Here is a 24328-nt window from a genome sequence, read left to right on the forward strand (position 1 = left end):
CTGTATTTAAAAGTATTAGGATTTAGAATACATTTACTCTGTGTGTTGCCTAAAGACATAAATCAAACTGTAGATATGTGTATAGATACATAGATATTTTCAAGGGACAACTTGATTGATTTGTTACAGCTGCCTGCAATAATGTATATGTTTAGAAGGATTTTGAGTTGGAATCTGAGTTCCTTGGAAAAGTCTGACCCAATCTAGCTGCAGTGTTGTGTATAGGTAAAGGAAATTAGATAAAGGATCACAAAGCACAGATATTCCCTGTCCTTAATACCTATATAATAGCAAACACAGGAAATTCATCCTTGAAAATTATATATTAAATATATAGTTATTATGTTAAAATATTCATGATACGTATTAAAGATGGTAAAGCAGACTTTATTCATGGGTATTGCTACAATGAAGTTTTGTAATGGGGTAAGTGATTGAGCTTAATACAGGATATCCTGAATACAAGGATAAGTGGAAACTTATAGCTAAGAAGCAGAGTGGTAGTCAGTGGGTGGAAAATGTCCAAGATGGATCATCAGAGTAATGAGAATTCTGGGTAAATTGATTTGACAGGATTATTACTAACGGCAGGTGAGGGTGATAAGATATTGACAATGAAGTAGGGCAGTGGGGTAGGAATTTGATCACACATATCAAGGGTGGGAGAATTTCTGTGAACTGACCCAATAGGATTCTTGTGAAAACTGGACCAAGCAGAAATGAACATGGAAATCGGAAAGTCGGGGCCTTCTTGTGAAGAGAGTTCAGAGGAGACTGACTAGAGTTAGGGGAGTAGAGAGTCTGTCAATTTAAAGTCACTTTACACCTTCGTAGTACAGCAAAGGTTTTTCTGGTTATGTAATAGTGGACCAAAAAAAGTGTGTTCTTCTATCAAATTTTATACTATCCATAACTGATGCATAATTTGAACTTTTGGAAAAGCATAAATAGAAAGCACAATGAGGTCATCAACAGTGTAAATACAATGATAACCAACTCAGTTGGGCATGGTAGCCCACGCCTGTAATCCCAACACTTTGGGAGGCTGAGGTGAATAGATCACTTGAGGTCAGAAGTTCTATATTAAGCCAGGAGAGATGGTTCATGCCAGTAATCCCAGCACTTTGGGAGGCCGAGGTGGTTGGGTCACGAGGTCAAGAGATTGAGACCATCCTGGCCAACATGGTGAAACCCGGTTTCTACTGAAAACATTAAAAAATTAGCTGGGCATGGTAATGTGTGCCTGTAATCCCAACCACTCAGGAGGCTGAGGCAGGAGAATCACTTGAACCCAGGACATGGAGGTTACAGTGATCTGAGATCTTGCCACTGCACTCCAGCCTAGTGAAAGAGTGAGACTCTGTCTCAAAAAAAAAACCCCAAAATAAAGAAGGCTGAGACCAGCCAACATGGTGAAACCCCATCTTTACTAAAATTACAAAAATTAGCCAAGCATGGCTGCATGTGCCTGTGGTCCCAGCTAGCAGGGAGATTGAGGCCGGAGAATCACTTGAACCTGGGAGGTGGAGGTTTCATTCAGCAGTGATCATGCCACTGCATTCCAGCTTGGGTGACAAAGCAAGACTCTGTTTAAAAAAAAAAAAGATAACTAACTCACAGAACTCTTGTAAGGCTCAAAGAAATCCATGCAAAATATTATATAACTGTGATATTAATAACTAGCAATATAAATATAATGTTGGTCATTATTACTGTTATTAGTATATATAATAGAGTGGTATGGACAATTTCTAAGTGAAAACATTGTTAATGCTCGTTAATGGTCATGACTACTGCAGTGTTTTGTTGTTCTGAATTTGATTTGATCTGAAAATTGAAGATAATAACCATACTTGTCTAGTTATCTTACAAATTATCTGCATATTATAATAACGGAAGATTTATTTGATTTCACAACTGAATCACCCAATCAGGCATTTTTGATTTCATAATTGGATCAACTCATTCAATGGCTGAGATAGATTTATTTTGTGTTTGTGATTTCCAAAATTATTCACCTCAAAGCATTTCCCATGTCTTTTATGGAACTTTCTCCTCTATCTCCCTCTCTCTCTGTTATTAATACAAACAACTAAGAAATTCTGGCGTTAGCCCAGATGCAGTTAGTTCAGCAGTTGCAATAAACTCATGATCTACAATGCCCTGTGGAGGATAACTTAATCACTTAATCATGTTAGAAGAATACTTTCTTTTTTATTTTTGAGATGGAGTCTTGCTCTGTCACCCAGGCTGGAGCGCAGTGGTGCGATCTTGACTCACTGCAACCTTTGCCTCCCAGGTTCAAGTGATTCTCCTGCATCAGCCCCCAGAGTAGCTGGGATTATAGGCACCTGCCACCACACCCAGATAATTTTTGTATTTTTAGTAGAGAAGGGGTTTCTCTATGTTGGCCAGGCTGATCAATAATACTTTCAAACAGGAAAGGCAGCTTCATTGCATTTTCCACCCTTACTAAAAATGTTTACAGATTTTATGGAACTTAATTAAAAGGATCAAAGACATGGAGTTTGCTGAATCTGATAAAATGACACCAGATCATTTCACAGCACCTCGTAATAAAGATTCTGAAAGAAGATAAATCATTATGATAGAGGTGCATTGAGATATACATATTTTTAAATGTGCAATGGTGTGATAATATTGCCTTACTAATGTTTTAAAAAATCAATTAATTGTAACATTATAAAATACTTGTGCTTTGGTGTTTCTTCACATTTGCATTAAATCAATTCAAGGTTTTGAATTTTCTCCATTAACATTTATGTAGTGAAAGGAAAACACAAGTTTTTATTTTATTTCAAGAAGAAATATATTTTTCTTCTAGCTCTACTCAATATTAAAATATATTTCATACTATTTTGCTGATAACCCTTATTGATCCTTTAATACTGTTTTTCATACATTTTTATGCAAATATATTTTATTCATTTAGAATTGTATTAAAATTCATTTTAAATTTCAGTTACCCTCATTTAAGTAATATCTCAGTTTACATATTTTGTGCACTTCAAGATGATTCATGTCATTCATTGGTTATTTTTGGATTTTAATTTACAGATGCCATTTTTACATTTCTTTCTTAATATGTGATTTTAGAAATAGCTATTAGATGGCTACCTGGAATTTGTAACATCCCTTCCTTAATAAACATAACAAAAGAAATAGCATTATCATTTTAAACAATGATTTAAATAAACAATAGGAAATGTTAAGAAAGAGGCTTTTTCTTTGGCACCTGATTTGCAAAGTGGCACAAGGACAGTTTGATGGAAATTCTGTACTGTATCTTGAGTAAATAATAGTCAGCTGTGACTTATGGACAATAATTCCTTCCTAAGGGCTCCTGTTATACTGAAAACCACAAGAATGGGTGTGAGTGACTGTTGCAGATATCAGGGCTCCAAGACAGAATTGTAACCAAAATAGGAACTGACTTGAACATTTATAGTAAAGTAAACAAATACCCTCCCCACTTGGTCTCCCTGACTTCCAGAGCCTCGTTACCGTTTCCTGCTGATTTCTTCAAAAAGTTCACTGGAAATGAAGTGCCTTTAAACAAGTCACACTGGGTAAACTGCTGTCTTTGCAGCATCAGATTCATATAGAAGGCTACAATAGGAAACAAAGGGTCAAGACACTGGCTTATCTTATGTACCTTTAGAGTAGGTAATTCTTAAACCTAGTTAAGGAAAAGCTCATTCCTATGGCTATAACAACACAGTAAACCAGAAGTCAGGACATGCCACTGGATTGAACCTACGTAGTTTCCATGTCATTGAGTATGGTATCATACAGAAAAGAGAAACCTCTCTGCAGTCTCTCATGCAGCTGGGATAATATAACATCATTACTCTCTGCCCAGTTTTGCATCAAGCACAACATTAAATCAGCAGCTGCAATTTAAGCAACTATTCCACAAAGAATGGACTTTGTTGTTAAAGAGGAAATCTATAGCCTGAGGCACATAGTTATACTCTCTTGTACCCTCTCTCATATATCATATTAAAAAAATTATATTTTATTTGATAACTCTTCTTATTTTAATATTTCTTTTCTATATATTTATGTATTTTTTTCTATATAGCGTGTGTGTGTGCCTGTGCACACATGTGCATGCATGTGCTGGTGATGACATTTCTGATACTCATCAAAATTTAATTTTCTCTTGTAGAACTGAATGTACAGGATATAAAACAAATCATCATATTAATATATCTTTTTTTTGGTATTGTAGATTCTAAACCTTCAAACTGCTATGGCATTTTTAGCATTAGAGTAGTGAAATGCTCGTGAATTATTCCATTGCTGTTGAGAGCTATTATTTATATACATATGTATATATATATACACACACACACATATATATATAATACAGTATATAATAGTATTGGACAGAGACCCTGAATAAGGAAATAAATGCACTTGAGATACCTGTATTCTGACTGCTGTTATTTACCTTTGCTCCCAGTTTTGGTATTTTTCTAGTGCTTAAAATTCCCTTTGTTATTCACAGTAACATTTCTATTGATTGATTAACTTCCTTGACCCTGTTTTGCAAATGAAAGCTGAATACATTCTAAGCTGGTAAAAGAATCTGTTTTGAATCAATAGCTCTCTGAATTTTCTTTGTTTATCCTACTAAACCATCTCTCTTTGCACTAAATTTCAATAAAACCAAATGGCAACCGTATGACTGTTAGAAATATTTTGAACATCATTGGAAATCAAAATTTCAACCATCTGAGAGGAACAAAAAAAGCAGACTCTCATAATATTCCGATTCTTGGATACATTTCAAAGTATAGTATCATGCACCTGAACTTTGAGACTTTTTTAAATTCTTGAGGGATTTGTTTTTATATATTTGTCCTTAGTTGTTATTCTTCTTAATGATATGATATATTGTAATGTCTGTCATGTTTACTGTGCCTCAAATTACAGTACCTCGATAGCACTAATTTTTGCCAAGTGAATGCAATTGAGAATTTAAAGCTGCACATGCATCTTAAGTTACAGTGCATTCCAAAATGCATATGTCAACCCTTGAATTTCATTACTTTTTCAAAGGTCAAATTTGACATGAAACTTAATTTTTTAAATTTTATTTTAGGCACATTGAGACATAATAAAACTGTATTAAGTGGATAGTTAGAATTACCTTCTAATTTGGGAGGCTATCAAATCATAAAGTTCCATTAAATTTTAAAATCCTTATATATAATTGTTGGAATATAATTTTTCATGGGGCTTCACATTTCTCACATCTTACGAACAGAAACAGTGACTACACCTTTTTGCACACTTTTTAAAAAAGTTATTTATACAGTTAAGATAGTGTCTTCCTCTGAAGTAAAAGGCTGGCTTGCAAATGGCCCTGGGAACCTAAGAAAGTCTCCTGCTGGAGCAAAGGACAGGTATGCCCACTGTCCATTAAAATGAACATAATATCTTCCACAACATCTAAAGGTCAGCATGCTATATCTATTATAAAATATTTAGGTTCTCTCATCCAGAGTTCCTCTCTTATAATGCGTCTCACCACATGTGCAGGTATTACCTGACCCTCTTCCCAATGCCCAATGGAAATAGCACAAGAAATTCTAATACTCTGGCTAGTACTACTTTTGTGAGTAAGCCCTTTACCTCTGAACCCTGAGTCACAAATCTTTTCTTAGTATTCATGAGAACCTGGTAGCCTAACTTGTTATCTTACAAGTAGGGTAACATTCCAGACCCTTTACAATTTTTAAAAATATTGATTATAATTTTATATGGACATTCTGGATAATCTTACAAAAAAGAATATGGTCAGTTTATCAATTTTTAAATATGATTTTCATCATGAATTTTGATGACACTTCAGTTCTACAGATAACTGATTTTTGATGGATACCAGTAAAAGCCTTATCTTACTACATGTCACAGAAATGAACATAAATTTTCATATGCATGTGACTGTTTATGTGTATATCTGTTTGTGGGTAAATATATGGTATGCTGAACTAAATAACTACAGTTTCACTCTAGCCTTCAGAAGTATTATAATAATATCCACACTTATGGAGAGCTTGCTTTATACCTGGTATTGATCTAAATGCATTTCATGTATTAACTCATTTAGGTGACTCATATTTGGTTACATGTACACATTTATTCATATTTTGAATTAATACATTTTTTTAATACAGCAAAATAAGTTGGTATTTATTATGCCTGAATTGCCATGAACCAAGTCTCATGCAGATAAACTTAAATTTTGGAAATCTTTTAGGGTCAGGATTAAAATTTAAATGCATTTTAATTTTTTCATTTGAAAAGTAAGGTTATTACTTGAAATAGAGACATTTTATAACATCAATTTATAGTAAATGGAGATTTTGAGTTGTGTTCCTTTTTATTGGAAATTTCAATTGCATCCTTCAGTGGCTGAAATGAAAATCAGATATTTGGCACTGGTTCACAGATTAGTTAAATTTTACTGGATGCCATAATTCATCCATGCATCAGTGTACATACTTTTAGAATATACTAAGTATTTTATACTCTGGAAGGTTCATTAGCATGATTTGAGCAGTTCCTTCAGAAAAAAAGGTTATGGCCAATGTCTTCTTACTGCATATTTAGCAAGTTGATCCAAGTCCCACTGTTACATAGTTTCTTTCTTTCTTTTTTTTTTTTTTTTTCGGAGTTTTGCTCTTGTTGCCCAGGCTGGAGTGCAATGGTGCGATCTTGTCTCACCGCAACCTCCGCCTCCTGGGTTCAGGCATCAGGCAATTCTCCTGCCTCAGCCTCCTGAGTAGCTGAGATTACAGGCGCGCGCCACCATGCCCAGCTAATTTTTTGTATTTTTAGTAGAGACGGGGTTTCACCATGTTGACCAGGATGGTCTCAATCTCTTGACCTCGTGATCCACCCGCCTTAGCCTCCCAAAGTGCTGGGATTACAGGCGTGAGCCACTGTGCCTGGCTACGTAGTTTCTAATACCTGTGTTTAGTATTCTTCTATATGTGCTTGATAATCTTTATAAGCAGAGTTCTACTCACTTCTGAGAATACACTGTCCACTGTCTTGTATCTTGTATTTAACATGAACTCTGGGAATATTTTTCTTAGATACTGTATGTCTCAAGACAAATATGCCATCACCAACGTTTGACTGTTTCCTTTTATTTGATTTAGAAACAATAAAAAATAATTTGTATAATAAGAATAAAAACCATCAGCTTCTTATGTCCACAGGACATTATGAAACTTCCCCAAAGTTCTACCATTTAATTTTAATATACATCTACTTACTTTTAGCCTTTCCAGTTGGTAGCAAAGTAGCCCTGAGAACTTGCCACTATTTCTAGAAATGGAGAATCTTGGCTTTTGGCCTTAAGGGCAGAAAATTTCTCACTACAGTGTAGCTTCTTGCTATTACATTCAAATTAGTTGCAAAATATACTCTACTAGCTATGCTGTACATGGTGTTAAATCTAACTGTTATGTACATATATGTGTGCATATGTGTATTTGATATGTATTCAATGCTAAAAGATAGGTTTTTTAGTATTATGCTTGAAATGATACCAAAATTAATATGACTTATTGATTATAGAATTTAATATGCATTTAAAAAGCAGAAACCATTTATATTTAGAAATAAATTATTAACTAAAGACTTTGGTCATTAGTTCATACAATGAGCATGTGCGTATTCTTAAATAGGTCAAATCTAGCTTCCCTTTATATCACAGCTATTCTATGGCTGTAAGATGTACCTTTTCATCATGGTTTTATCAGAGACCTGTGTAAGTTATATGAAAAAGAGTCTTTTTATGGGAATTAGACCTTATATAATCATGAGAGCTAGAATTCTGAATCAAGAATTCTCTGGAAGGCTACTGCCCGAAATAGGTAGTGGGCCTGAAGTTGTTGGTAGCTACAGTTGATGTTTATGGAAGAAAAGCTGGACACGAAGTAGGAAAAGCAAGGACAAATTGAGACCCAAAAGCACAAACTAGGACCAGAGTCTGTCTTTTACTACCTCTAGCCTTCTTTGGGTCAATTTGGGTGACTTAAAGAAGAAACTGATGCCTTTTGTCATGGAGCTGTACAAGTATCAGGATACAGTCTTGTAGAAACTAATGAATGAGAATTTAGTGAAAGCCAGAGGACTTGGAGGCCCAAGTACTGCCCACACTAACAAGGTGGCCAGCAAATCAGAATAACCTGGGGAGTGTTATGGTTGCAGCTTAATTTGAACCACCCAAATCTCATGCAGATTTCCTTGATAGCCAATTTTAACCAACCTACAGGAAAGGAAATTTGAGGAAATATATTTCCAGCTTTTTTCAGTTGACACAGTATCATTCTACCACAACTATTGACTAATGCATGCTGTATTTGCTGTTGTATTGAGACAATCATGGAACATTTACTGCTTTGATAACAAGAGTCATTATAATTTATAGGTCTTCACTGTCAGAGGACTAAGATTTTATGGAAATTCTGCTGAACAAAATGTAATTGCCCTTGGTAATAGGAATGGGCATAGAGTAATATCCAAAGCCAATTTTGTTAAATCTACCTCTGTTTAGCACAAATATATGTTTAAACTCTGTTAACTACCATCCTTAGAAAGAATGAACTATTCATAATGGAACTCAGCATAATTTGCAAAATAGCATAATATGTGGAAGAGTGTGAGAGTTAAGCAGTCATAGAAATATCTGAACAATAGTGAAGCTTAATTATTTTACGGATTGGATAACCAGTTACCTATCAATTAATAAGCGCTAGTGATCATGCTAAATAATTTACATGGATATGCATTAATCTCATTTTTAGTTGAGGAAACTGAGGGTCAGAGATTCTAAGTCACATAGCAAATGGAAAATGCCTGAATAATTTTAACCCATGTCTAACTGACATTAAAGCAGCAATTCCCCAATCTTTTGCCATGAGGGACTGGTCTCGTGGAAGAAAATTTTTTCACGGACCAAAAGAGGGATGTCTTTGGGATGAAACTATTTCACCACAAATCATCAGATATTAATTAGATTCTCATAAGGAGGGCTGAACCTAGATCCCTTGGATGCACAGTTCATAAAAGTGTGTAGGCTTCTATGAGAATTTAATGCAGCAGCTGATCTGACAGAAGGCAGAGCTCAGACAGTAGTGCCGGCTGACCTACGCTCACCTCCTGCTGTGCAGCTGGTTCTTAACTGGCCACCGAAGGGTATTAGTCTGCTTTGGGTCTGCTCTAAAGTGTAAGATTGATACAAGTAACTACCTTCATTTCTGTTTTACCATTGTGAAATTGTTTGTTTAGGCCTAGATGGTTTTTCTTAAAGTTTTTGAGAATAACTTTTCAAATATAAATATCCTTAAATAAGTAACATCTTCATTACATATCAATAAATATAAATAAATTTTAAATTCCAAATTTCTGAAATTCTAATGTGTTTAATTCTACAAGTTGATATATACATATGGGTTGCATACAAATATGCACACATATATTTGTATGTATTTGGAGGATTATGATATATGGTTGATATTTGAAAAAATAATAACATTGAGAAAAAATGAAGCTTGTATAATTTTCTCTTTAATATCTAATTCTGTACAAAGCAGAAGATCCAAAGTTGGCTGACTGGGAACAAAATTCTGTCACCATATATGTTCTTATAGTAAAAATATTTTAAGCAATGGTAAATTTAAGTATCTTTTGACGAAGCGGCAGGTTTCCTTCAATTGCCCACTTTCTTTTTGATGTTTGTATTACTTCATTAGGGCTACCATAATGAAGGGCCACAGTCTGGGTGGCTAAAACCATAGAAATTTATGCTCTAGTTCTGGAGGCTGGAAGTCCAAGTTCAAGGTATAAGCAGGGTTGAGTTCCTCTGAGCCTCCTCTCCTTGGCTTGCAGATGACTGCCCTCTGGCTGCCTCTTTACGTGGGTGTTCCTCTGTGCACTTGTGTTGCTGATGTCTCCTTATGTGTCCAAGTTTCTTCTTCTTATAAAGACACCAGCCAGGTTGGATTAGGGTCTACCCTAAGGGCCTCATTTTAACTTAGTCACTTCCTTAAAGGCCCTATCTCCAAATGGAGCTACATTCCCAGATAGTAGAGGTTATAGCTTCAAGGTGTAAACTTTGAGAAAATGAAGTTCAGCCCATAATACTGTTTCACAACTCTGGTTTGATAATTCATTAACCCTGTAGCACTTGACTTCTTTTCAAATGTTTTTATATTATAAAAGTGCCTTATTTCTGAATTTTCTAATTCTTAATCTTTTAAAGCAACTGAACTTTGAGTCATGAAAAAAAGAAAGAAAAGGAAAAGCGTACCTATGTGAAATATGCCATAGGCACTTGTATCTGAATAAGTGATACGTTAGTGTCTACGTCACAAGCATTAATCTTGGTTAGAGTCTCCAACTGTTGTACAATGTGTTAAGAAAATATTTTATATTACTAACTATAAAACAGACTTTAGTGCTTTGGACATTAAGGACTCTCAAAAATTAATTTTTGATATTAGACAAGACAGGGGTAGAAAGGAGGAAGATGTGAATGAAATCAAGCATTCCTCCTAAATATGGGCTCAGCTTTTCTGTCTTTCCCTATGGCTACATTTCATGTGTAATTAAAGATGCAGTTCATCCCTCTTTTATGTGTAATGATTTCTGTTATTGTAAAGGCATATATGTTAGAATTAAATATGCCAATTGATTTTATCCATAATAAATTTCTTTAGCTTATAACTCTCCCTACTTGATGTAAACCAATGACTTGGTTGCTTTAAGGCATGAACACTAAGTTTTCAGCACCTTGCATAAAATTGGGAAGCATAAAATATCATTTTTGAAATCAGAGTGAGGATTGTGACTACTTCATCATTTTCCTGGTTTGGTAGGAAACATATTAGTGTAGATTTCCCAGAACATTTTTGTCTGCATTTATTGCAATATGAGATGAATAAAGGTTATGCTAGGTGCATATAATGGACCACAATCACATCAAGCACATGAATGGTACACATCATGATGAATCAGAGTGATAGTATAATATATTTTTAAAAAGCCGAAAAATAGATATCATAAGGTTCTGTAGTCCACACAGAATTTCAAAGTGAATGTTTTTAACTTCTTTAAGTAGAAGAAAATCACAGTGATCAGCTTTTACTAATAGCATGGTCTATAGTGCCTATGTGTATAATCATTTTGAACATGTTTGAAGGTTTCAAGTAATTTGAAAGAAAAATGTTTATAGAATCTTGAACAATATTTCTAGAACTTCAAAACAAATAGTCAATCTAGAGGGGAAAGAGCAGTCAAATTGGGCACTTAACTGAAATGGGCATTTAAGTAAAATAATTTGGGAGCCTTGTACAGAGAGACTTCATTTAATCATATCATTCAAGCCACTTTAAAAGTTATTTTTCAATTATAGTTTTAATGGTGATATAGTTCAATTAATATGAATATGCTTACATACCAAAATAACTGGCTATATAGTAATGCTAACTTTGTTGTCTTAGTTGAATCAATTTTATTTTAAATCTCTGAAAAATATTAAAGCATCAATGCGGACAGTTCAGTTCGTTTTATTATGGCATATTCTAAATACTGAAGGTAAAAATGCCTCCCAAAATGTACAGAACTGCCTATTCATCATTTTAAAAGGTAAATGTTAAAAAATTCCAAGTCACAAATTTAGCATTAGAAGGCTAATATTATAATTATAACATGGTTTATATTTTAGTTTTATTAGACAAGCCTCTTTGGAGAAGAGATTTCTAACATCCTTTAGTGAATAGTGAAGTATTAGAAAGATACAATTATAGATGGTCGGATTACAGCTGTAATAGCACAATGTTAAAAGAAAAAAAAAAGACTAAACACTATTGTCAGATAAGTACGGAAAAGCTTACATAGCGGGAGGGATAAAGTGAGTGACAGGAACAATCTCATGGATTACTGCTTTGGCACGAAGATTCCAGTATTCAGCTAGCTTGCCAAATAAATTGACCAGAGAAAAAGAAAGTCAACAGATTAACTTCAGGAATTAAGCTTATTAATGGGTTTTCATGCAGAAATGTATCCACCCATCATGATCAGAAAAGGTTTCCTTTGCTTTTCCAGCTGCTAGATTATGCACTGAAATATTTCTACATAAATTATTGCTGAGATAGAGACAATATTTTCTTCTTTTTACATGAATTCTCACTGACCTCAGTCAATGTTATGTTCTACCCATTCAGTTTGGACTGACTTATATTTGAGCCAGAACAAGTTGTTTGATTTAATCATGAACTGAGTCTATTTGAGTAGAGATTGTTCATGTTCACAAGTCTTCTCTCCTTTTTTCTCTTCGCTTACTTAGAGTAAAATTTCACTGCTCCATCCAGAATTTAAGAACATGAAAGGAGGTAATTGGAATTGGAGGTAAATCATATTCTTTTGTAGAAAGTATAATTATCGGAAGTTAGTTAAAAACACCTCAATTCTGTTTTAATTTTCATGCATGGAGCAGTTGTTTTGACAGATGGATGAACTTTATTTTTGTAACCATCCAGGAAAAGTCTGTGTAACACAGTCTAATCAGTGCTTCATATCTGTAATGTTTGTTTTTGAAACACTGTGCTTTTGACTCCTGTATCTTTTCTAGGGGTAGCCACCTTCTTCTAAATTTATTTCTCCAGGTAATATATTGCTACATAATTCCTCTATCCATTTGATCTGAAAAGACTAGAAACCCTTTAAAAAGTAAGTGTAAGTGGTTTGTCACTAAGGATGATGAATCATTACTCCTCAGGTGTGGCCTGGGATTTTACTGGTTTATAACTGCTCTGACTTTTATTTCTAGCTAACAGTCTATAACACTGCTGCTCTGGAGTACATTTCAGTAAAGTAAGAGGTCAATATGGTTGCCTGACTCTTGGGAAGCCAACTTGTTGCTAAACTTGTCTGTGTTCATCAATTTAAATTCTAAAAAGGATCAAGGCTTGAAAAATGAATTCATTTTGAACTGATTCCTCTCTCTTTATTACATTGTAAATCCTCCAGTGCTGAGCAAAGCAGTGCAGCAGTTTAAGGCCAAAAAGTACATTACATTCTGAGTTTTAAGAATCGTCATGGTTCAGGAAAAGGTCAGAAACACTCTTCTTCTGTCTCCCTAGAGCAGAAATGTGTGAAGTGTGTTTCCTTTTTCTGCCACGCTTCCTTCTTTTTTAGAGGAATGTCCAAGCTGCTTCCAAATAAAATGAATATCCTGTTTTGGAACACTTGAAAACCTTGGCAGCCACAAGCTGGAGAATGAAGGCAAATGAATGACAGGATTGATACTCTTTTATGCAGGTTTTCTGTTAAGAACAAATCCTTGCTAACAATGTCTCTTTCAACTTTTTGGTTCTTCTCTGTCCAGTTCTTTTAATGTGCTTTCCTCCTCCATTGTTCTTGATGAGTCTCCTCTCAGCTATTTTTAACCAAATTTGAAAGTATTTCCTTCCATGGCTTTTTTCATTTCAAGCATCTTTATATTCTCTAAACCCTAGAACTTTCTCTCTATTCTATCTGCATCAGCCTCCACTTTCAAAATAATATTGAGCTTGCCCCCCAGGGCATGGTCACAATACAACCTGCTGCCAACAGGGAGAGTTCAGTGGGGAAAGGGAATCATTCCAGGCCTTAGGCCAATAGGGTGGGTCCAGTTGCTTTGTAACACAGATAGACTCCCGTTATCAGCACTCTGTAGAACCCTTTGCCAGGTTTCACAGCTATGGTCCTGTGATTGATTTTGTTCCAACAGCTCTGGAGGGGAATTGTTGTCATATTATAGTGGTTCCTCTTTAGTAGTCAATAGAGAACAAATTAAAATTATGATATTCAGTGGAGCCCAATTTCATAGTTAGCAAGAACCCTGAGAGTTTTTCAGTCATTAATTACAATCTGCTAGTTTCCTTGAAAGGACTATAAATTGCTAATCAGTTATTCAATCTATAAGAGATAAAGAGCCCACAAATTCTGTGACATTATGATTCCTAACAGTTGTAGAGGTGATATGATCCTTCATTTCGTTCACAAGTGTTCTTACTGGTAAAATATACTCTTTCTTTTTTATTACGGAGAACTGAGTTCCACTGTTGTATTTTTAAGGAGGCACTTAGGTGGTGCTGAGAGGACTCAAAAATTAGGGTTTGTGGAAAAAATTGCATGCATATCTTTAAAGGCATGGCATGCAAACTGAAATCCTGTTCTTTTCTATAATGAAAAAGGCATCCATCTGGGTTTGCCACTATTATTTATTAGAATATCTGTTTGCTTACCACTATGTACACAGCCAATTTCTTGGTTTCAGCATATGGTGCTGGAACTGGTTATTTCTAATCCTGAATACTATAATATTGAGCCCACAATCAGAGATGATTATCTTTATATAAAAGCAAAGTATGTGGCCACCTACGTGTTTCAAAGTAAACATTTTTCTGAAAATGGCTTATTTGCAAATGACTGAATTTTTTTTAAGAATACAAATAAATCCTTTGGGTAAGGCTCATGAATGCCTGGTTTGTAAATGAGTTTATCAGATGTTTCCCTTTCCACAACCTCTTTCCTCTGCCCAAGACTTCATGCCCTATTCTCTTGGGGAGGGAGGAGAGACTCTTACAGAATAGAGAGCTTGTTGCTAAGAGTAGTGGAAGTTAAGTTATATCTGTTTCATAGTTTTACCTAAGAGGTACCCTATTTAAAGTGAAACTTGGATGAGATCCATATAGGTTTTAAGCTTGGAAATTTTTCCTCATAACAACTTGTAAGATCAGTTTATTTCGGAGAGTAATTTTGTATGTTATAATGCCTTACCAGACAAAAGAAAGACTCAGGATCTATGTAGCAAAACAGTGGAAGAAATTATGTTTATTTTAGTTACCCCCAAAGTACTCAGCATATGTTAGGAAAGCATGACTGAGGAGTTATAACTAGAAAATTTGCATTTTACTTTAAATAGGCCAAATTCATTTTAGGCCAATAGATTCAAAGGCCATCATCAGGTTTCATTCTAGAAAAATAAGTGATGATAGACAGCAATTATTTGAATTTAAATATCAATTAATCTGCTTAAGTTTGGTTGCCTGCTCCTTATTTTATGGGGGCAATGGAATTCAGATAAAAACAATCAGCTGCAAATATAGAATACAGATGTCCTATGGAAATGTACTCAAGTTATTTTAACACCTCTGTTATAAGCTCCAACTGACTGCATAAAGCACTCTGAGCTCTCACCTGAAAAGTGGTAGGTCATAGAGAATGACTTTGGGAGTGTGACACACTCAGAAGTGCCAGGACCAACTCAGTACTGTCGTGTGTGCTGGCCTTGCTTGCACTGTTGTCCACATTTGATCCTTAACTGCATTTATAGTTACTTATTTGGTTCTTAATTCCAAATGTTTATAGAAATAAAACTAGTGGCCAGGCGCGGTGGCTCACACCTATAATCCCAGCACTTTGGGAGACCGAGGTGGGCGGTTCATGAGGTCAAGAGATTAAGACCATCCTGGTCAACATGGTGATACCCCATCTCTACCAAAAATACAAAAAATTAGCTGGGTGTGGTGGCGCACGCCTGTAGTCCCAGCTACTGGGGAGGCTGAGGCAGGAGAATTGCTTGAACCCAGGAGGCGGAGGTTGCAGTGAGCTGAGGTCGTGCCACTGCACTCCAGCCTGGCACCTGGTGATAGAGTGAGACTCTGTCTCAAAAAAAAAAAAAATAAATAAATAAATAAAAAACTATTTAAGAAAGTCTATTGCCTTTCACAAAATCATTTTGAATGCAGTTTTTATTATTTACCATGTGAATACTCATTTGGATATTTCCAAAATGAGTTACTAGTGATGTTTAAACTTTACATTTAATACAGGGTCATATTACATTTTATTTTTGTTTTCTTTTCCTAAAATAGAACTGAAAACTGATTTTTGCAAGTACAGTTTCATCATTTTGTTAATTCATCAGTTAATCAAGTAATTTGTTGCTCTCCTCATTTCTAGAAAAAAAAATCACATGTGATTGATTATCTAAATTTTTTCCACTTTTGTATAAATAAATTAAAAATAGTTTTAATGAAAGGCTGATGGAAGGCCATCAAATAATTGTTCTCACCAGAGTAAGACACTGTATATTTTCATGCATATTGTAATATAAGCAAAACAATAGAATAATAAGTAAGTCCTTAAAATGTTGTGAAAGGAATGAGAAAAAAGAAAACAAAAGACAAATCTGTTCCAGCATGCCTGGCACCCTAGAGGATACCTCAGTCATGCTGATTACTGAAACTCATTGGTTTTCCTTTTGTCTTACAGAAAGAATGTGCTAATTTCATCAAAGTACTTAAGGCATATAATCAGAGTCACTTGTACGCCTGTGGAACGGGGGCTTTTCATCCAATTTGCACCTACATTGAAATTGGACATCATCCTGAGGTAAAACTGGCTATTAAAAAACTGTGTTTGTCCATGACCCCTTTCTATTCAAAATGCTTCATTACTAATTTCTTCAGTTCATTTTGCTTCTGGTTCACTATTCAGTGGGACCTACTTCAAATTCAGATGCTGTTATTAATTTTAATCTGTGAATGCAAAAAGAATGAGACCATCACTCAACAAAAACTAGGGAGCAGGAGGAAGGAAAAAGCATTTGTTTTCACCCTGGATTACAGAATCCAATCCATTTTGCATGTGCAGCAGATGTCAGCAGGCTGAATGTGTGGTGTTTTCTCCTTCATTTGTATATTGCCAGCCTTCTCCTCCATTTCCATCCTCAGCCAGAAGTGTCTGCCACCCAGTTGTTTTCTTCTGCCAGGGATTAAGAAAGGATGCCATACATTTGCACAATGATCTGATCTCTGGTTTGACTCACATTATTCACATTTGTATTCTTGCTTGGCTAAGCTTTGCCTCTATACTTTTAGTTATTATTTTGGTGGTATGGAAAGGAAAAAAATTCATGTTTTTAAAAAAATCTGTCTATTTCTTGTAAAGGTGTCTTAGTGAGGAAATTATGTACATTTAAGTAAAAATCAAGATAAAGAAAAAATCGCTAATGTTGAAAGCTTTGGTGAATTTGGCTTATCAATAGCCTTCAATTATAAACCCTCTTGTAATTTTTGGCACAAAATCCTAAGAGGAACAGAAGAGTTCATGTGGTGAGAGAATCATTGGTGACAGAATTTTCTTTGAAATTGGAATTCAGGAATACTCAACAAATAAGGGACTTATTCTCAAAATATTTCTGATATCCTAAAGATAAAATAAAATTTGCATGGTAGTCACTTCTTTATAACTTAAACTTTAGACTCTCTCCCTAAATTTCATAAGGTGTCCTAAAGGGATACAAATGTTTTTTGATCCAAATGAATTAGAAATCAAAACAGTTTGTGTTATACCTTCTTTGTATAAGAAAGTACCTTAGAAACTATGTGGTTTTGAGGGACTGTGTGAGGCCACAAGGGGCGTGGTTTCAAAAGCAAGAATTTCCCAGCGCCATGCCTCCATCCATGTCGCCATCTGGAAGGTAAAGTTCTTTGTCTAACTTCCCAGTGCGCGGGCTAGGTAGAAATTCCAGGTGAGCCTCTTTGTTCAAAAAGCCTGCAAAAAGCTGTGGGAGGAAGGGCTCTGTTGTGGACCTAGCATTGAATCCAACATGGAAGTCAAAAATCAATCACTCCAGCGGAAGTTTGAAAAAACTCCTCTGATTGAACAAGAACATGAATGGGACGGGAATAACACCAAAGTTAAAAACCCACTGCCCCTTACCTGTGCGAATATCCCCTCGGGATTCCCCTCCCAGAGCAGCGTGGAAGCTCTCGCTCTCCTTCTGTCTTTCTTTCTCTCTCTGCCTAAAAACTGCTTTCTATTAAACCCTTTGGGTCCAAGATATTTATTCAAACAGCAAGCTCACCGGGTCTGCAGGACCCCTTCCCTATTCCTGGGGTAAGAAAGGTCAAGGACTTGGGCACCTCTGGGAAAACATTGGCTGGGGAAACTGTAAGCATCTTTGGGACTGCTCTGCTTCCGTCCCCAAGTTGCATCTTTGGCAAGTGTGGGAAGGGAACTAAGCCCCTGCCCCCTGTCTCTCAGTTACAGTTTCTAGACTAAACAATTATTTTCTCTTCTTGAAGAACCAGGGAAGATTAAGACACTTTGGTCTTATCAGTTGGCAATTGCTCCTTATCATCCTGTTTCTCCAACCACATCCTTCCTTCTCTTTCTTATAAGCCCATATGTATGGTATTTATACTGACAGACTGAAGAGTTTTAAGTAAAAATTAACTTTAGGACCCGCAATTCTACTGAAATTGCTTGATTTACATTGATTAAATTAGGGATAAATTTATGCACATGGTCCTGGAGAGTTAGTACACCTAATTTGTTTTAACACCTGATTTAGTTACTCACTCTTTGCTATCTTCTCAACTAATTCCTATTATAATACACCAGTTGTCCCAAAACTGGGGCCAAGGGGGTTGCCCCACTTTTCTATATTCTGAAGATAGCTCTAGAGAACTTCCTCCACATAGATACCGTACTTTTTACATGCGTCGGGAATTATACTGTACATGATTGGTAACGGAATCAGGAATGCTGAACTTTTAGCACAAATTAGCGGAAAAGACCTGGACTTTAATGTCATATCTGGTGTCAGATCTTGCTCTACAACCTACTAGCTGTAGAGCACTGGAAATATTACTTAACTTCTCTGAGACTCTGTTTCATAACATGCAACACAAACTAAAAACAAACTTTTGATTCTCGGTGTCTGTATATTTTAAATGCAAAGTTGACTTATTACCTCTAACCGCCTTCCACTGCTCCTAGCACAGTATGACTCATTCACTTTTTTTTTTTCCCCTGTAGAAACTCAAGGAGGTTTAATCCCATCATTCTTAAAAAGCCTGTCCTCTAGCCTCAGACTCTGGGATTTGCATTCAACCTCAGCTTGGTACTAGCTTGGGACTATCTGCTTAATCTGGTGCAAATTATTTGCTTCATCTTTGTTTATATTTCCAAGCCAGAAAGTTGTAAGGAAATGGTCTTTACCTCATAGAGTTGTGGTGAAAGTGAAACACTTGTCTAATGGATAATAGGGGCTGAACAAGGTCAATTAATATTAGAAGTTATAGATATTTTAAAATGCAAGTCTATACTTGTTTAAATAAAACATATAAATCTGCATCACAGCCTAAAAGCTGTGTTACTGGTTTGCTTGCTACCAATTGTCACTTTGCCTCTTAAATGTTTCTCACGTTATCAGAGATTGTAAATTATGGCACTGGGTTCTCTGGGCTGACAGGTGATTCTGCACCTCTCTTAATTTCCCATTTTAAAATGCGAGGCTTACATGATGTTGATGGGCATTTCAATTAAAATGCCATATGCTATTCCTGCATTTTTTATCATTTTCCCAAAATGTTGATTTTTGAAGTTGCTATTTAATAGAATTAAGAGACTATTTCCTCTTCCACTCATCACTACTCATTGCTGCCATATGGGTAGGCAGCTGAGGAAATGAAGAGGCACAGGTTCTGGGGCCAGGCCATTTACTAAGATTTTCTCTACTCAAATAGCCATCATATGAAGCTTCCTGTCTAAGCATTCTCAAGTGGGAGATTGAAATGCAACTATTTTCCTGAGACTCTGAAACTCACAGCCTTTGAGAGAGGTCCTCCTTCAGAAGCTCAGTGATTGTGATTTGCATGATAACTATACAGAGTGAAATACTGTTCCAGACTGTTTAGGAGATCAGAAGGAAGATGATTATGCAATTGCCTGGGGAATTTGAAGCAGTCTAGACAGTCAATCTATGAAATTCTGGAAAAGATATTATCAATATAGCTTGTCTAGACTACATCAAATTTAATTTTCAATGCTTAAGCTGCACTGCCTTTAGAGAGAATCTGCTTTAAATTGATATATATTATAGTTAAAACACTACCTTTGGATTTAAACAGTTATGTGTGAAGCTGAAAAAAAAAGAGACAGTGTATGCTTCATACTATTGGGAGAAGAAGACAGTAATAGAAAGATTGGGAAAGTGAGAAATAAAATAGCAATCAGGACAGAGGCCAGGATTATTGGCTTAGAGTTCATAAACTCTTAAAAAATTTGAGTATGTCACCCAAGGATGACTTTCAGATAAAGGACCCAACTTCTAAACTCTATTTAGAAGTTGTGTGTATACTTTGCTATTACCTGCCCCACACTGTATGAAATCATGAAAGATGAGTTTCCCTTTAAAATTTTTTCCAGACTCTTTACATATTACAAATAATTTTATCATAAAAAAGTAATTTTATTTGTTGCTTTTATTAAGACTTTCATGGACATTTTGACATTCAGATTTTTCTTTGCAGTGTTCTTCCTTTAAAACAACTTATCATCTTACATTCTGTTTTCAAGAATGTTGAAGCCCCATTGTTAGAAAATGACATTATGGACTTATCATTGTATATGTGCCACAGAGGTAAAGACATCACTTTGAAGGAAATCAGGGTTTACTTTATCATTTAATAGCTTTGAATCTTATAGGAGGAAATTAATAGTTCCTTAAAAGTAATAATACAACTGTTTGCAAAATAACCTTCAATTTTGTCTTCAAGTTATGAAAATAGACCTCTTTAACTCTTCAAGCATTTTAATAGCAGTACAGTCATGAGTCATTTAACAGCAGAGATAGAATCTGAGAAATATGTCCTTAGGTTATTTTACTGTTGTGCGAAAACCGTAGAGTGTACTTACACAATCCTAGATGTGATAGCCTACTATATAGCTAGGCTATATGGTGGAGCCTATTGCTCCTAAGGCTATAAACCTGTACAGCATGTTACTGTACTGAATGTCGTAGGCAATGTATAGCACCATAATAAATATTTGTGCATCCAAACATATCTAGGTATACAGAAGGCTTTCCAATGGCTATGAGGTCACTATGCAACAATAATTTTTTAGATCCATTATAATCCTAAGGGCCTACCATCTTTTATGCCTTTCATCATTAACCAAAATGTTATGTGCCACCTGACTCTATTTACACTCCTGAATAGTGTATTCCAAAATCTACTTTTGCTAAATGCCTTCTGACCACACACAGTATGTCATTGATTGTTGTCTTAAACAGATTTTCTCTTTCCTATAGCACGTTGGGAATTGGTAGACCTATTAATTAACTCCAGTTCTGTAAGATATGTGTCAATCAATTATTGGGTATTTTCCAATAACACTTGACACTGAAGATAACTGTGAGTGATGTCACATACTTCATACACATGTGTGCGTTTATCATAAAATGCTTGCAGAGTTCATGGAAAAAAGAGATTTAGAGCTAGAGTTCAGATAAGTTTGGAGCTTAAGCTCGTGGTATGCATGCCACTGAAATGAAAAGCAGCAGTCACCCTTGAGAAGCAGAATATTCCCAAATGTCACAGTGTGTGGTATTTCCCCGTCAATTTACATCCGTTAATAAAACAAAGTATGAATTTAGGAGAAGCACAGATTTTCGAAGACATCTCTGGATGTTTTCTCAAATTCCAAATGGGTCTTTCCTACTTTCTGGCAGGAAATCTAAAAAAAAAAAGGCAGACCCCGATGAGGGCTGAAAAGTATTAACTCCATAAATACTCTCATAATGTCATAATTGCAATTTATGATAGAATCAAAGGAACATTAAGAAATGCAATGAGGCTTAGTGGCTATCTCTAAGGTCATTTCCACAATGACAACCAATATATCTATATATGAATAAAATGTTTTGTCTGGTTCTTCTCTTCCACTAAGAATAGGAGTGTGTTCTGATGCAAAACTTGGAATCAATCCTCTTAGTAATAGTCCGCCGGGCCAAAATGTTATTTAAGTTCTTGGTAATGCTCTGTCGATTAATTTATACATTTAATCTAACCCATTCTAGTTGAATTACTTCTCTAAATTTATTATACTATTTAGTCCGATGAAGTGCAAGTTTATTTCTACGAATTGGTACTGGAGCTGAGAAATTCAGGTATCTTGGCAAAACAATGAGGAGTTGCTTTTGGGTAGGTGGGTCATCTTTCTGAGACTTTACATTGGAGTCTGTATGTATTTTGTAGTATGTTAGCTTCAGTGAGAAAAGTTGACATTCACGGGCAATTCAGCTGCTCATTGTCTTCATCAGATGCAGCATATTCCTCATTTGCACTATGGACCTGAGCCACATGTGATTAGAGTTAAGTCATAGTTGTTTCTAGGTTTTTCTTTCCTTATCGTTCAATACTTGCATCATGTTGCAAGTTACTATGCTTAATAAAGAAGACCATCATTCATATTTAAAATTAAATTTTAAAATGAAATCTTTGTACTTGAGGAGAAGCTTTACAGTTAATAAATTCTGAGATAACTGCTCACCAATGTATTTCTGCATGAACTGTTTAAGTTCTAAACTCTAAATATTATCAATAAGACTGTTTCTCAATTAATGGAATTAGTGCTTAATTGAGGGAGTAAAGTGACCTAAGTTATAATTTGAAACAAGAAAAAAATTCAAATATGATAAAAAAATAAATAGATACCAAAATCTAAATGAACAACAGTCACACACTTCATTAAAATGTTTCAATTCGGTGTGTTATATTTTGACTTGATTTCCCTGAATATTTGATATATAAAAACAAGAGTTATGAGATTAACATTTCTTTACCTTATGCCTCTTGTTTGCTCAATTGTAGAGTTTTTTACATAAAATACTTCACAGCTCTTTTTCCTCCTAAAAAAAATGACAGATAGAAATGGAAGTGTTAGCATTAAATTCTTACCTAGAAGGATATTTAGTTTTGTGTTTTAACACATATGGCTGACCTATTACCAGGTAAAGTATTTGGACAAATTTAAACAGTTTTCTAAGGCCATGTTGTTGCAATAACACCATTCTCAATCACCTATTAAAATAATATATTATCTATATACCTTATTTTTTAGTATATATGCTGCCAAAGCGAGCACTATAGTACCTTATTTTTGAATGACGTCTTTATTTACCAGAAATCAATTCAGATAAGAACTACATCGTATAAAGTTAATATTAACCATAAACATGTTTTTCTATTCCTTGTAGATTAATACCTAGTTTGGATCAAAGCTCTTACATTTTTTGAGGCAAGAGAGTCACTGCATGTTAGGGGAAGCAGCAAAGGAGAAAGGACTTACAGAGTGCCTATATAAATTGGTTCTGAGTAACGTGTAAACTGGGAACAACAAACCGCGGCATACTGTAGGAGGCGTTTGGGGAGGCAAACTTCTCCATGCCTCTTGTTCCGGTGCAGGGTGACCTAGGCTCTGTTACCACAAACATTGTGCTTGAGGATGTAAAATCCCTTCGTAGCACTAAGACATAACCAGACTCACAGGCTGCTTGTGAGGCCTGTGTTCCACCAGCTGCACATAGATAATAGGGTGAAGATAACCACATGTCTCGTTTTGTGAAACTCTCAAACTGCCACGGTTATCAATCTTTAGAATAATGCACCAGTTCTGGCTCACTGATTCAGTTCCAGCTCACTGATTCGCCCCACCATCACTCCACCACCTACCCTATAGATGAAAGTGATTGTAACCAATAAATATGTGGAAAATCAGAACTCGGGGCCTTTGCACCCTCCTTTATGCACTGGCCCCCTGGTCTCACTTATGCATTCTTAACCTATCTTTTTCTCATTCCTTTGTTGCCACCAAACTCAGGGTACCCACGAGTGGTATGTGGGGGCTGTATCCCTACAAGTGGAGTTATTTATTCTCCTACTTACTCTTTCTCATAGGTGGGTCCTCTTTTGATTGGTTCCATTACACACATTTTCCATATAATCTACCTTAAGAGGAAACTTTATTCATAAAAGCTTCCATTTATTTGTTATAAATATTAAATTTACAAAAACACAAAGAATTGCACTAAATTCCATTGTCTGTTCACCTGCTTGGTACTTTTTCATCTTCCCTTTCATTCTTCTGGCATCATGATCATTCTTTTACCTCTTGACTCTAGTTCTATGTTTTATTTTTATTTATTATTTTATTACCTCTATGTCTCGTTGTATCAATAATCTTCATTTAAAACCAAAGTTTAAGAGTGGAAATACAGCTTGAATCTGCAGGTGAGAAGGAAGGAGTAAGTCTGTTATTTTTTAAAAATATAAGAAAAATAGCATAACAAACTTAGACTGAATTTCCTGAAATCAGAATACCTTCATCTCCTCTTGCAATGTGTTTCAGATAAATGGACATTAGTAAGTTGTCTCTCAGT

General features: G+C 35.4%; 1 protein-coding gene across 2 annotated transcripts in view; it reads left to right on the top strand.

The window, feature by feature from the left end:
• SEMA3A (semaphorin 3A) overlaps window positions 1-24328 on the top strand; it is a 381041-nt gene that overhangs the window by 228196 nt on the left and 128517 nt on the right. For both annotated transcript variants that reach the window (XM_037736534.1, XM_037736535.1), the window contains one exon: window positions 16369-16488. In XM_037736534.1, the coding sequence (XP_037592462.1) occupies window positions 16369-16488 (120 nt within the window). The remainder of the gene's footprint in view (window positions 1-16368; window positions 16489-24328) is intronic.

Source organism: Cebus imitator, unplaced genomic scaffold (genome assembly GCF_001604975.1).
Source record: "Cebus imitator isolate Cc_AM_T3 unplaced genomic scaffold, Cebus_imitator-1.0 Scaffold26, whole genome shotgun sequence".
NCBI lineage: Eukaryota > Metazoa > Chordata > Mammalia > Primates > Cebidae > Cebus > Cebus imitator.